Source organism: Phyllobates terribilis, unplaced genomic scaffold, assembly GCF_046119375.1.
Source record: "Phyllobates terribilis strain yellow unplaced genomic scaffold, ASM4611937v1 Scaffold_5__5_contigs__length_657084704, whole genome shotgun sequence".
Lineage (NCBI taxonomy): Eukaryota > Metazoa > Chordata > Amphibia > Anura > Dendrobatidae > Phyllobates > Phyllobates terribilis.
Genome location: NW_027362765.1, coordinates 441,628,042 through 441,643,105, shown reverse-complemented (window position 1 = coordinate 441,643,105; position 15,064 = coordinate 441,628,042). Strand labels below are relative to the sequence as shown.

General features: G+C 42.2%; 1 protein-coding gene across 2 annotated transcripts in view; it reads right to left on the bottom strand.

The window, feature by feature from the left end:
- The window catches only part of PDZD7 (PDZ domain containing 7), a 92,746-nt gene that overhangs the window by 35,388 nt on the left and 42,294 nt on the right, over positions 1–15,064 (bottom strand). For both annotated transcript variants that reach the window (XM_073685293.1, XM_073685294.1), the window contains exons 8-9: positions 14,383–14,880; positions 12,866–13,057 (exon numbers count right to left, since the gene is read on the bottom strand). In XM_073685293.1, the coding sequence (XP_073541394.1) occupies positions 12,866–13,057; positions 14,383–14,880 (690 nt within the window). The remainder of the gene's footprint in view (positions 1–12,865; positions 13,058–14,382; positions 14,881–15,064) is intronic.

Sequence of the window (15,064 nt, the reverse complement as noted above, 5' to 3'; positions counted from 1 at the left end):
TAAGAAATCGGTCTGATGTTGATCCAGAAAAGTAGGACGAGTGTCATAAGAGTGTCATGCGAGTACAATGCAATTTTTCTCAACTAGCATCCGTATGACATTTGTATGACATGTGTATGCAGTCCGTATGCAATGCGTTTTTAACTTCAGCTTTTACATACATTAATTTTGTATGTAATTTAAAGCTAGTTTACAAATTAATAAATCAATCTTCTATACAGATATAGATAGAATAGATATATAGAATAGATAGACTAAAAAGCATATAATAAACTAGCACCCTTTAATGCCTTTCATATTTGAACAATTAAATAAATAATTAAAAAAATTGCGTGGGGTCCCCCCTATTTTTAATAACCAGCTAAGGGAAAGCAGACAGTTGTGAGCTGGTTTTATTAATCTGTGAAGGGACCAATATCCATGGAGCTTCCAAGCCTATTAATCTGTCTTCTTAGCCTTTACAGGTTACTAACCTTTTCATGACCGTGGAATTTTCCGTTTTTGCGTTTCCGTTTTTTGCTCCCGTTCACGGCAGAGACATAACTTTTTTATTTTTCGGCCAATAACTGGTTATTAAAAATAAGGTGGACCCCACGTCATTTTTTTTAAATTCATTTGTTTATTATCTAAATATAAGTACAGAAAACTACAAATGCAATGCACTGATGATATATCTCACTGATATATTTCTATCTATGTATCCTGCCTATATCTCTTTTCTATCTTTTCTATTCTGAGGGTATGTGCATATGATGCGGATTAGAAGCAGAAATTTTTGCCTCTCCCTGGCAGACTAAAACGCATGTGGATTTACATGAGTTTCTGATGCGTTTTTGATGCGTTTTACATGCGTTTTTTGAAGCGTTTTTGAGCATCAATGAATGATTTTTGGAGCTAAATAAGGTTATTTAGTGGGACATTGCTTAAACCCTTGGATTACCAAGAACTGGGGTGAATATATTGGTTCATTTAAACGATTAAAGTATGGGTCTGTTGAATTTCTAATAAAGTGTTTACACTGTGTCTGTGTGTTTGTGTATTTCTTTACTTTGTTTGGTCATGAAAAGGTCTGATTAACACCTTGACATCACCAAACAAAAGAGCTGGGTGTCAGCTAGTCTCACTCACCCTATCTTCATTAGCATTTCTATTCATGTAATTTATGTGACTGCTGTGAGCTGTTTTTTTTAGCCTGGGAAGGTGCCATTAGGCAAACATTTCCCTGGCCATTAAATAACATCTCACAGCTGGTTTGTTAGCCACTACATCCCCCGATCAGCACTCAGCAGCACATTGTGTCCAAAACGCAGTGTTCTAATGCCGCACTTTTGTTGTCGGTACATGTGAATCCACCGCATATAATGACACTTCAATCGGTCAAAATCTGCAGCGGAGACAAGCGTGTCCGCTACAGAAATTGATACGCTGTGGGAGAGGTTGGCTACGTAGCCACAATCAGGAGCCGCTGCAGGTTTGACGCTGCGTGTATATACAGCGTCAAACCCACAGCGTCCAGATGTTACAGCATAGTGGATGGGATCTCTAGAAATCCCATGTCCACTATGTGTGCATCTGAAGCTGCGGATCACCCGTGGGCACTGACATGCAGCGCGTCTTTCAGGACCGCAGCATGTGAAATTCTCTTGTGGAGTCACTAGTCTGCACAACAGAAATTTGACCACTACAAAGTATTGAATGCGGGAAATCCGCATGGTTCAGTGAACACATGTGGATTTACCTGCGTTCAATAGAATGCAATGTTTTGGACGCAGAAAAAATATGCGTCCAAAGTGTAGCTATATCTGAATTATGGGCACAGAGCCTAAAATGTAAAAAAAAAATGGCGTGGGTTACCGCGTCATTTTTATAAACAGCAGAGGGAAAGCTGACCGCTGGGGGCTGATATTAGTAGCTGCGGAAGGGGCCATTAGCCAACAATGTTCCATGGCTATTAATATCAGCCCACAGCTGTTTAGCCTTTACTGGCTAGATTACAGGGGGACCCCAGAAAAAAATTAACATGGGGTCCCCCTATAAAATCTAACCAGCAAAGGCTAAACTAGACAGCTGTGGGCTGATATTAATAGCCATGGAAGGGGCCATGAATACTAGCCCCCTCTGCGGCTATTAATATCACCCCTCAGCAGTCCCAGAAATGGCGCATCCATAAGATTTGCCAAATCTGGCGCTTAGCCTCGCTCTTCCCACTGCCCTGTAGCGGTGGCAGTGGGGTAATGGGGTTGGGGTTGACGTCAGCTTGTATTGGCAGCTGATGTGAAGCCCAGGTTAGTAATGGAGGGCATCTATAAGCCCCCATTACTAACTGCGTAGAAAAGTCGTCGGTGCCAATAAAAGACACGACCAGAATAAAGTATTTTAATGAAATAAAACACACATGGTTCTACATTTTTTTCATTACACGCCTCCGCGAAGCCCTCGATCTCCTGAAAAAATGTAAAAAAACAAACAACAATATTCCTAACTTGTCCACCGTCAACAACGCAGTCCACGTAACGCCAAGTGTCCCACGATGATCTGTGTCACTTCAACAGCAGTGACATCAGCCATCACTGATGTCACTGCTGTAGAATACAGCACTGATGTCACTGCTGTAGAATACAGCACTGTATACTGACAGGAGTGTAAAATCACCCCCTGTCAGTGTACATGCTGCAGGGGGTCACTGGGGTTCATCAGCTGAAGATCAGCTGTTGATCCCCGGTGAGCTAGAGACTGTGGGAATATTCTTGTGAATGTCCCCACGGTAAGCATCAGCTGTTCGGTCACGAGACCGATCAGCTGATTACCAGCGTCATCAATCAGCTGATGGTGCCGGCACTGATCAGCTCATGGTCACGCGACCATCAGCTGATCGGTGACATCACTGATCACCTGACGGTCGCGTGACCATCAGGTGATCAGTGATGTCACCACAGGTCCTGGAAGTACACTTCAGTGTACCACTGTCCGCTGAAGAGGAAGCATCGCCGAGGAGGATACCGGGGGCCGCCGGACTGGTTAGTATACAGGTTTTTTCTTTTATTTTTACTTTTTTATGAATTTTTTAACGACTGCGGGCACGCGGGCTGGAAAAAGCAGACTGCTGCTCCTTCCATCCATGCTGCTCTCGCTGTTATCAGCCAGAGCAGCGGTCAGATGAGAGGAGTAGCAGCCTCCTCTCCCGACCCGGGTACCAGCCGCAGCGCGGTTCCGGTGCGATTTTGCGCCTATTGATTTTCATTGAAATGCAGCAAATCTGCAGGTATAGATATTATACATGCGGGTTTGCTGCGATTCAATACAAGTCAATGGGCGTTAATTCGCAGTGGAATGTCGCAAGAATTGGTTATGCTGTGGTTTGTGCCGCAATGATAATCCGGTGCGGAAATTTCCGCATCATGTGAGATGTGTGTGTAAAAATCAGACGGACCACGCATGGTCCGTGTGCCATGTGATTTTTTGGTCGCACCCATTGACTTGCATTGGTGAGTGCAATGTGACTATCGCAGATAATCACAGCATGCTGCGATTTTTTTTCTCAGTCCTATCCGAGCTGAGAAAAAACTCAAAGATGGACACTGACTCATTTACTAACTTTGGTCAGAGTGCAATGAGATGTTTTCTCACATTGCACTCGTCCAATTTATACGTCAGTGTGAGCGAGCCCTTAAATTGTAGTGTAGCCCTGTGGCGGTCTGGCTCTTTAGTACAGGCATAAAATAGTAAGCATATATAGTCTGTATATATTATGTGGATATATATAATGTATATACAGTACAGACCAAAAGTTTGGACACACCTTCTCATTTAAAGATTTTTCTGTATTTTCATGACTATGAAAATTGTACATTCACTCTGAAGGCATCAAAACTATGAATTAACACATGTGGAATTATATACTTAACAAAAAAGTGTGAAACAACTGAAAATATGTCTTATATTCTAGGTTCTTCAAAGTAGCCACTTTTTGCTTTGATGACTGCTTTGCACGCTCTTGGCATTCTCTTGATGAGCTTCAAGAGGTAGTCACCGGAAATGGTCTTCCAACAATTTTGAAGGAGTTCCCAGAGATGCTTAGCACTTGTTGGCCCTTTTGCCTTCACTCTGCAGTTCAGCTCACCCCAAACCATCTCGATTGGGTTCAGGTCTGGTGACTGTGGAGGCCAGGTCCTCTGGCATAGCACCCCATCACTCTCCTTCTTGGTCAAATAGCCCCTACACAGCCTGGAGGTGTGTTTGGGGTCATTGTCCTGTTGAAAAATAAATGATGGTCCAACTAAACGCAAACCAGATGGAATAGCATGCCACTGCAAGATACTGTGGTAGCCATGCTGGTTCAGTATGCCTTCAATTTTGAATAAATCCCCAACAGTGTCACCAGTAAAGCACCCCCACACCATCACACCTCCTCCTCCATGCTTCACGGTGGGAACCAGGCATGTAGAGTCCATCCGTTCATCTTTTCTGCATCACACAAAGTCACAGTGGTTGGAACCAAAGATCTCAAATTTGGACTCATCAGACCAAAGCACAGATTTCCACTGGTCTAATGTCTATTCCTTGTGTTCTTTAGCCCAAACAAGTCTCTTCTGCTTGTTGCCTGTCCTTAGCAGTGGTTTCCTAGCAGCTATTTTACCATGAAGGCCTGCTGCACAAAGTCTCCTCTTAACAGTTGTTGAAGAGATGTGTCTGTTGCTAGAACTCTGTGTGGCATTGACCTGGTCTCTAATCTGAGCTGCTGTTAACCTGCGATTTCTGAGGCTGGTGACTCGGATAAACTTATCCTCAGAAGCAGAGGTGACTCTTGGTCTTCCTTTCCTGGGGCGGTCCTCATGTGAGCCAGTTTCATTGTAGCGCTTGATGGTTTTTGCAACTGCACTTGGGGACACTTTCAAAGTTTTCCCAATTTTTCGCACTGACTGACCTTCATTTCTTAAAGTAATGGTGGCCACTCGTTTTTCTTTACTTAGCTGCTTTTTTCTTGCCATAATACAAATTCCAACAGTCTATTCAGTAGGACTATCAGTTGTGTATCCACCAGACTTCTGCACAACACAACTGATGGTCCCAACCCCATTTATAAGGCAAGAAATCCTACTTATTAAACCTGACAAGGCACACCTGTGAAGTGAAAACAATTTCCGGTGACTACCTCTTGAAGCTCATCAAGAGAATGCCAAGAGTGTGCAAAGCAGTCATCAAAGCAAAAGGTGGCTACTTTGAAGAACCTAGAATATAAGACATATTTTTAGTTGTTTCACACTTTTTTGTTAAGTATATAATTCCATATGTGTTAATTCATAGTTTTGATGCCTTCAGTGTGAATGGACAATTTTCATAGTCATGAAAATACAGAAAAATCTTTAAATGAGAAGGTGTGTCCAAACTTTTGGTCTGTACTGTATACAGTATATATTGTATATACATGCACATACACATATATAAACATATATAAATATATATTTTTGGCATACAATGTCAGTACGTCCAATTTTTTTTACAATGGTGGATGGCTTCTGTGGGAGGTGTTTAGACTAGTACAGGATGTTAGTTATACGCAGGACACAAGCTGCAATACCATACACAACCACTAAGAGCAAAATTGTGTCAATTACGGTGGTAGCAGGCAAGCACCAGGCGGATCACCACATATCACACATAGATGGCCTAATACTGTGAAATGCTGCAAAATATTATTTATTACTCAAATATTACACCCACCTAATAATGGAAATTCTGCACAATCTGAAGCAATAGGTGATTTCTTTCTGAAGCTCAGGTTCACTAAAGGTAATCCCAACAGGATTTGGGGACCATTCAAATATAGGATCAGATTACAAGAAGAATAAATTGGATTGGTGACTAAATCCTTCTTAGCGGTGACAGGCTTTCCTTGGAGTAAGGTGTCACAGTGACAATAATGTGTGACAAGGCTGCTGCTGCAAAACAACGTTCGGTAGCCAATCGTATCAAGAAATATATTCCAGAAATGCGCAAAACTTATTCTATTCATAAAGTAACATGTAATTATAGATGTAGCTGGGATGAATTTACCATTTTTCCTTTTTGGATTTGCATAGTTTATCCACTTTTATTACTTTCTAAAATAAAGGGTTTTTTCAGGTTATCAAAATACAGGTAAATGATCTATAAATGGTCAGTTTGGTGTATTAACTCAAATCCTCTATTCACCGTTCGCTGCTCCAGTCCAGATCCCAGCCTTTGTGCATGTCCAATGTCAACAGATGATCTGAGAATTGCGACTGAAGGGGGCAGGCTGATTGCTAATTTCAATAGCTAAGTCAGTCCCCTTCTCTGCCAACGTACCAGGGAAAGGGGCTGGATTAGCCATTTAAAGTAGCGGTCAGCCAGCACCCTTCACTTATTGCTCAGATGATCTGAGGCAAAACAGCACCTGAAGAGCAGTGGTACAGAATTGAGATGAAATGGCGACCAAGGGATCTATTAGTATGTTATCTAATTTAGTATGAAATAATAATTTAACTATATTTTTATTGCTTTTAAAACCAGTTTTTAATTAACCGACTAGTAGATTTGATTCAATGCTACAGAATAATTAAAGCAATTAGAAATAAATAGGTTAAATATTATATTAATATAGGGAATTTTGGTTTAATAGAGGAGAGTCCTCTACCCAGAACAATCATTGTTTAGTCATTGCAATTTCTTCCTCTGTAGAATCCTGAACATCCATCCATTACATGGAGGATCAGCTGATTTCAATTGTCATTATATAATGCAGAATTATAATTTATTGAAAAAAACAAACAAAAAAATCCCACATCAACGCTGACTCACGCTTTGTTCAGCAAGACCTGGCGGCTCTGATTAGTGTTGTCATCAGTACCCGGCGCCTGTGAATAGCAGAAGCGTTACTACTTTTCACAGTTGCCAGACCTGAATTTGGGGAACGTGGATGACATCGGAGCTTTGTGGGAACATTTTACAAATAAATTGGTGAACAAGGGACTGTCCCTTGAGTTTATTTATCTTGTTTTATGTTTTTCAGGTATCCATTTCTGGACTACATGAGTAACAAAACACTGTCCGGCACAGTGTAACAAAACAGCAAAACAAACAGTCTATGAAGTACTGCAGGTTCGCCCGCTCACAGTCAGTGTCCTTCAGTACAAACACGCTGGAGGTCTCCACACCTCCAGCCACAGACCCTGAATGAGATACTTGGTCTCTATTTTATTTACCAAAAACCATGCCCTGGGGTGGAGATATGTTTACGATCTCTCGGTGACACCCGAGATATGATATTTTGGCCCTTTCTAGAGGTCTGTCAAAGGGGTGGCTGTCATGACGAAGTTAGGGATGAACCGGCGGTAGTAGCCCACGATGCCCAGGAACGCTCTGACCTGCTTTTCTGAGAGAGGTTGTGGCCAACCCCGGATCGCGTCAATTTTATTTATTTGGGGCTTTATCACGCCCCTACCTATGACATAGCCCAAATATCTGGCCTCCTCCATGCCCATGGCACATTTTTTCGGGTTAATGGAAAACCCTGCCTTCCATAGAGCATCGAATATCACTTTTACTTTGCTCAGATAGCTTCCCCAATTCTGGCTGTAGATCACGATATCATACAGGTAGGCCGCTGTATACTTCTTGTGGGGCGCTAGGATCCGGTCCATGGCTCTCTGGAAGGTAGCTGGTGCTCCTTGCAACCCAAACGGCATCCTGGTTAATTGGAAACACCCATCTGGCGTTGAAAAGGCCATCTTCTCCTTGGCCTCTTGGGACATAAGAATCTGCCAATACCCTTTGTGAGGTCAAGGGTGGTAATGTACCTGGCCAGCCCTAGCCTTTCAATTAGTTCATCTACCCTGGGCATTGGGTACGAATCAAACTTAGAGACCTCATTCAGTTTCCTATAGTCATTGCAGAACCGCCATTCTCCATCTGGTTTCGGCACAAAGACTCTTGGACTCTTCGATGACCACTAGATTCAGCATGCGCTTCACCTACTTCGAGATTACCTCTCGGCGGGCTTCAGGAATCCCGATATGGCTTCTTGATCACTCGGACATGAGGCTCTGTAAGCACTTCATGCTCTATGACCTGAGTACAGCCCGGTAGATCTGAGAACAAGTCCCTGTTCTGCTGCAGCATTGTTGCTTTTGGGCACATGACAGCGACTCTGCCACCTTGACAGCTTCCACGTCGGCTTCCGACTTCTCCACCAAAAAATGAGCTTCTATAGGCTCCCTATCTCGTCATGGCCTTATCAGGTTGATATGGTACACCTGGTAGGGGTTCCTTCTTCCTGGTTGGTGGACTTTATAATTGACATAGCCTACCTTTTCCATTACTTCATAGGGGCCCGGCCACTTAGCCAGGAATTTTCTCTCCACCGTAGGTACCAGCAGCAGTACCTGGTCCCTGGGGTTGAAGTGTCTGACCCTCGCCGACCTATTGTACACCCTCGACTGCACCTCTTGTGCTTTGAGGAGGTGTTCTTTCCTAATGTGCATTACCTCTGCAATCCTCTCTTGCATCTGAGCCACATGTTCGATTACACTCCTGTAGGGTGTATATTCCGCCTCCCAGGTCTCCTTTGCCACGTTCAGGAGTCCACGAGGGTATCGGCCATACAACAGCTCGAAAGGGGAGAATACAGTAGAGGCCTGTAGAACTTCTATGATGGAGAACAGAAGGTATGGCAGTAGACAGTCCCGGCCGTCTTCCTCTATGACCTTCTTCAACATGGCCTTCATGGTTTTATTAAATATTTCTGTCTTTTTTTCTTATATAGCGCCAACATATTCCGCAGCGCTATACATACATTATCATCGCTGTCTCCATTGGGGCTCACAATCTAAATTCTCTATCTGTATGTCTTTGGAGTGTGTGAGGAAACCAGAGAACCCAGAGGAAACCCACGCAAACACGGGGAGAACATACAAACTCCTTGCAGATGTTGTGCTTGGTGTGATTTGAACCCAGGACCCCAGTGCTGGAAAGATGCAGTGCTAACCACTCCACCAAGCGATCTGTCTGTGGGTGGTAGACTGAGGTCCTGATTTGTGTGATTTGCAGGATCTAGCACAATTCCCTCATTACCTTTGACATAATAAACGGAGTCCCTTGGTCCGTTAAGATCTCTTTAGACAACCCCATCCTGGAAAAGATATAGACCAACTCCCGGGCTATACACTTGGAGGAGTTTCGTAGTGGTACAGCCTTCGGATACCGTGTAGCAGAGTAGAGTACCACCAGGATGTACTGATGTCCTCTGGCGGACTTAACCAGGGGTCCCACTAGATCCATAGCGATGCGATTGAACGGGACCTCAATGATAGGCAGAGGCACTAAAGGGCTGCGGAAGTGAGCCACTGGGGAGGTCAGCTGACAGGTGGGACAGGACCTACAATAATTTGCGATCTCTCGGTGACACCCGGGCAAGTAGAACCTCTGGAGGATCCTTTCCTGAGTTTTTTCTACCCTCAGATGACCACCTAAGACATGTGCATGGGCCATATCTAACACCCTGCATCTGTACGGCCCTGGCACTAGTAACTGTTCTATTACCTCTCCTCTGAGCTTGGTGACCCGATATACTAGCTCCCCATTTATGGCAAAGTACGGATATCGGGTGTCAGCCCCCGGTTCTTGAGCAACACCATTCAGAACAGTGACATTATCAAACAAACCTTTTAGAGTTAAGTCTCTGAGCTGAGCGGTTCCAAATTTCCCCCAGACACCTTCAGCTCAGGAATGTTGGCCTCCGGGATGCTGCCTCATCCTCATCCCCAATAAGTACACAAAAAGTAAACCCGGCGGCCTGTGATGAGGTTTCTTTGGGAGCGACCTGGTTGTTGTCCGGACAACCTGGCTTCCTCCCTTTCTCCCACAAGTCCCAAAACAAGGCAAAGTTCCGCCCTATTATAACAGGGTGCAACAGGTCCTTCACTACGCCCACCTCATGGGACTTGGCGCCACAGTTTGTGTCTATGACCACTTGGGCCACAGGGTAGTCCTTAGTTTCCCCATGGATACAACGGACGCTGACCTTTTTCACCGGAACCAGCCGATGAGGAATTGTCACCCTCACTAGAGTCTAACAGAGCAGTCACTTGCACTCCATTCATAGTTACATATAGTTACATAGTTACATAGTTTATAAGGCCGAAAAAAGACAAGCGTCCATCCAGTTCAGCCTATTTCTTGTGCACTGCAGCTATTCCGCAGCGTTGATCCAGGGGAAGGCAACAAAAAACCATGCGGTATAGGCCAATTTACATCACTGAGGAAAAATTCACTTCCCGACACCAATCTGGCAGTCAGATTAAATCCCTGGATTAATTAACTAAGCATAAGATGTAATTTTATTGTTCTCAAGAAAGGCGTCCAGGCCTCTCTTGAACTCATTAAGTGAGTTGGACATCACCACTTCCTCTCCCAGAGAGTTCCAGAGTCTCACGGCTCTGACCGTAAAGAATCCCCTTCTATGCTGGTGCAGGAACCTCCTTTCCTCCAGACGCATAGTGTGCCCCCTCGTCTTTGTCACCATCCTTGGTATAAACAGGTCATGGGAGAGATCTCTGTACTGCCCCGACAGATCTCTGTCACTGACACGGGGCATGCCTGTGGTCTCTGGTCTGGTTGAGGGACAGCACTGCAGGCAGGATATGCGAAGTACGAGCAGCGCCATCCTGTGCTGCAGTCCATTGGCTCGTTTGTCATGGGGCAACGGGCGGCTATGTGACCTGGGATGTGACATCTCCAACATACTATATTATTGGGTGGGACCTTTGGCAGCAACTCAGACCCCTCCTGGGCTCTAGGACGCCGTCCAGATGTGGCTTTAGTTCCCCTCTTTTGGGTGTCTGCCCCCTTTTGGGAACCCCAATATGGAGACGCTACGACCCCTTTTCATTAACCTATCCCGCAGGGTCTTGCATTAACATAATCCTTATACTTACCTAAATCCAGAGCGGGGACCGTAAAATCCCTAGCACGTCCGCAATATACTTCCGGGGTGCGTAAGTATAAGAATTATGTTAATGCAAGAACCTGCGGAATAGGTTAATGTTAATGAGGCAATGATAGAACCACAATGTGATTAGGATTCAGAAATGATTGAGAATAAGGTCAACAAATAAAAGAGGATCTTGTTTATATACAAATGAGTTTATTGGCTAGAGAGCGCTTGGACAATGGTCTCTGGTGTCATGAGAATTACTATTGGTGTTTGATTGGCCCTTTGGGATTGGGTACAAGTGTATGATGTCAGATCCAAAAGGTTTCAAAAAGGATGGTTGCCCATGTGCTGGCTTATATAGCCTCTAACCCCTGATGACGCTAGGTTGCTGGTGAAACATGTTGGGGAGGTTTTGTGCTATGTTTTAAGAGCATTAGTTAGTGTGCCCATACAGTCATGATATTATAATGAGAATAGAGTATAGGTAGCGGCCGCACCATACTTACCTCTGGATACATATATACCAGGTTTATATAAACTATATATGAGGATTGAGGGATTAATAGAATGAACAAAGGGCTATATAGCTGTTATCCTCAGGCCATACTGACCTCTGCAAATTTTAATATACAGAGTGATTTTCTTTTATACGGTTTAATAAAAGTTATATTTTAGGGTCTTTAGATTGGGGTTTTGGATTTTATTTGTGCGCAGTTGTAAACTAACTTTCGAAATTTTAATAGATCATTCAACATTTTGCTCTAAAAATGCTCAAAATAGACAAAAGACAAAAAAAACAAGAGCATATTTGATTTTGTGGAAAATTTTCCATTCCAACTGTGCCATTTTGGAGAATTAGGCTAAAAAATGGCAACGAATACTGCAAGACAAAAAAAGAAGAGTCCGATTAATCATTTGCGTCTTTTTAAGTCACTTTCCTTTTTTTTTTTCTTGTGGCATTTACCAAATTCTCCAAAAAATTCGCTCACTTGGTTCACAAATTTTGTGCTAAACAAAAAATGCTCCTTATTTTTGTCTTTTTACTTTTCTGCACTATTTTGTTAGAGCAAAACTTTGCATGTTCGACTAAAATGTAAAAAGAAAATTGTTAAAAATGCTCACGTGTACATAAAATCAGTCCAGGGGAAACTGGAGTAATTTGCACAAAAATTTGGCGACTTATTAAATAGTCGCAATTGATGAATCAGCCTAAAACATCTGGCAACTCCAAGCCCTGTCCTCTATGGCAAGCATAAAAAAAACAAGTGAACACATAAAAATGGACTGAAAAAAAACCTTGAGTTTAAAAAAAAATGTGGCACAAATCAAAAACAGGCTGCAAACTCCAAAAACTTAACAAAAAGTTATGTACAATTTTAATGATGACTCGAACTTGAAAAGTTTAATGAATCAGGGTCCTAATGTGCCCACTTGCTGGCAAGCTCCCCCTTAGATCACAGCTGATAGAAGGGGGTCTCAGCAGCAGGACTGGGGGAACCTAATTCCAAAAAGGGATTGCAGTGGACATCCTCTCTAAGGAGAGCTCAATTTCAAAGAAATCACAATATTGTTCCTAGCTATAGTCATGAGCAAATGGTAAAATGTGAAATAGCATTACAAAGCAAAATGTATATAAAATACAAAGCAATTAGCAATAAGCAATTGTTGAGTAATGATTTTTCCCAGCTAATCAAGACATCCTAGCACAAATACAACATCACTCACCCACATATACTGTATATAGTCATTGCTGACCGTTTTGCTCATTTCTACGAGACCATTGTTGCTATAAAGGCTCAGAGTCATTCTGATCTGAAGGAAAACTGATTTGCACCAATAGACCCCATGCTAACTGTAATTTAGAAAGCTAGATTTAGGGACAATGAAATGAAACAAAACTCAACTCAACAATACCTTTCTCTGAATCACCGTGTGAAGGGGACTTGCTTCTTTTCTTAGAATCCGAAGTAGAAGTTTCCTTACTGCTGGTCCCATTTTGTTTTCCTAGTCCGCCCTTAAAAAATAGGTTCATGAACGTCTTGGACCGTTGAAGGCCTGGACTTTCAGGAGTGGAACGCTTCTCTTTTTTCTTATTCTTTCTGGCTTCTGTAAAAAAATATTAAGAAAAATAGAATGAATGAAGACTTAAGCGCTTATTCAGCATTGCTTTTGTGTCTTCATTCTGGAGTAAAAGTAGTTCTAACAGTGACTTATTTTTGTATGCGCCTTATTCATTATTCCATTTATGGCCTTTACTTGGCTATGTCTGATTTTTTTTTTTATTCAGCATTATGGTTATTGTGGTTTTGGTTATCCAGAATTGAATGCATCATTTGTGATTTTTCAAAATTGTTGTAAAATTTTTGTGCAGAGGTACTCCAGTACCCTAATGGAGTATAAAATCTACAATTTTTTTGACTAGTTAAAGACTAACTTTCTAAAGCTTAGTGAGCAGATTGTCGTTTTACTCTAAGGGCTCGCTCACACCATCGTATAACTGGGCCAAGGCTATCCGATGTTTTATCGGATAGCATTTGGACCAATTTGGCCAATTCTGCATGAGAAAGAGGTTGTGTGTAACACAACAATTGGTAATGCAAAGATATCACCTGCTGCACCATCCATGAGTGTTTTTGAAAGAATACCAGGGAAAGTGGATTTACTCTAAGCTGTTGATTTTCAATGCAATTCAAGAATCAAGATCTCAGGATAAAGTGGTTTATTTGTCAACGCGTTTCAGAGTCCAACTAAATCCTTTCTCAGGACAAGTACATGACGTGTTTCAGAGTCCAACTGACTTCTTCCTCAGGACAACCACAGGCAAAAGTTTTACCTGTGGTTGTCCTGAGGAATGAGTCAGTTGGATTGTGAAAAGCATTGACAAATAAACCACTTTATCCTGAGATCTTGGTTCTGGGATTGCACTGAAAATCAGTAGTGTAGAAAAAATCCACTTTACCCGGTATTCCATAAAAGAGAATCTGGCACTTATGATTATCCAAAGAAGAAAAAGTTGTGTTTATTACAACTGCAATCCAGTATTTGTAACGTTTCGGTCTATTACTAAGACCTTCATCAGACGGATTGCTATTTAGATGATTGTGCAAATGGTGGGACGCAAAATGGGGCTGTATAGATAGAGGTAGCAGCCCAAAAAAACATACTTTTTAATAAGAGACTCCTTTAGGTAAACCTTTGGATAGTTTACATTTCACACCTTTTTCTTTTAATTTTCTTTTGAATAAAGTTTAGTCAACTATTCAGCATTTCCACAAAGTATAATAATTGGGATAATGGAAGTCAGTAATAAGCATAGAAAACATAGTAGTAAAGAAAGCCTAAAATAAATATTTGGATTTCTACATGAAGAATAAATATATAGAAAAAGAATAAAATCTATAAAAAATAAATAAATTAAGCAAAAAACTCACCCCACAGAGTAAGGTAACTCTGAGTTCTTTTGATGGGCTTTCGAGGTTTGCTAAGAGCTAATAACAAGGCTGTTTTTGGAGATTCTGAGCTAGGAAAATCTCCTGATGATTTCCTCTGTTTCTTCTTAAACTGGGATTCAAGAAAACTCTCTGATCTTATGGCAGTGTCTTTAAGACGAACAGTAGGATGCACAGTCCTTTTGGTTTCACCAATGACCATTCCCATCTTGTGAGACCCTTCTTGATCCAGGAGGCCTGATGATGACGTGTTGGGATCTGTTTGTATGGCAGTCTCTGACCGGTCCAAGTAATTGGTCTCAAGTAAGGCTTCGGTAGAAATGCCAACATCAATCATTCCTGGTTCATACAAGGCTGGGCTGGAAATAAGTGCTTGATGGTATCCATTAACAGAACCTGGAGGAGGTCCGGAGGAATAGGAAGAAATAGAAGAGCTGGTTTCCGATGCTTGAGATAATTGCTGCAATTGGCCATTGGTTACTGATAAAAAGGAAAAAGAAACAAAAAATGTATTATACGGCCCTAAAAGTCCTTTTTTTATTAAAAGTAGGAAGAAATTGGCTTCTCGAACTCCTACTGATCAGCTGTTACTGCTTTTTTTTCAGGGAAAATGTATTACATGTAGTGCAAGGTCTGTCCTTGCACTACATGTAATAAATTTTCC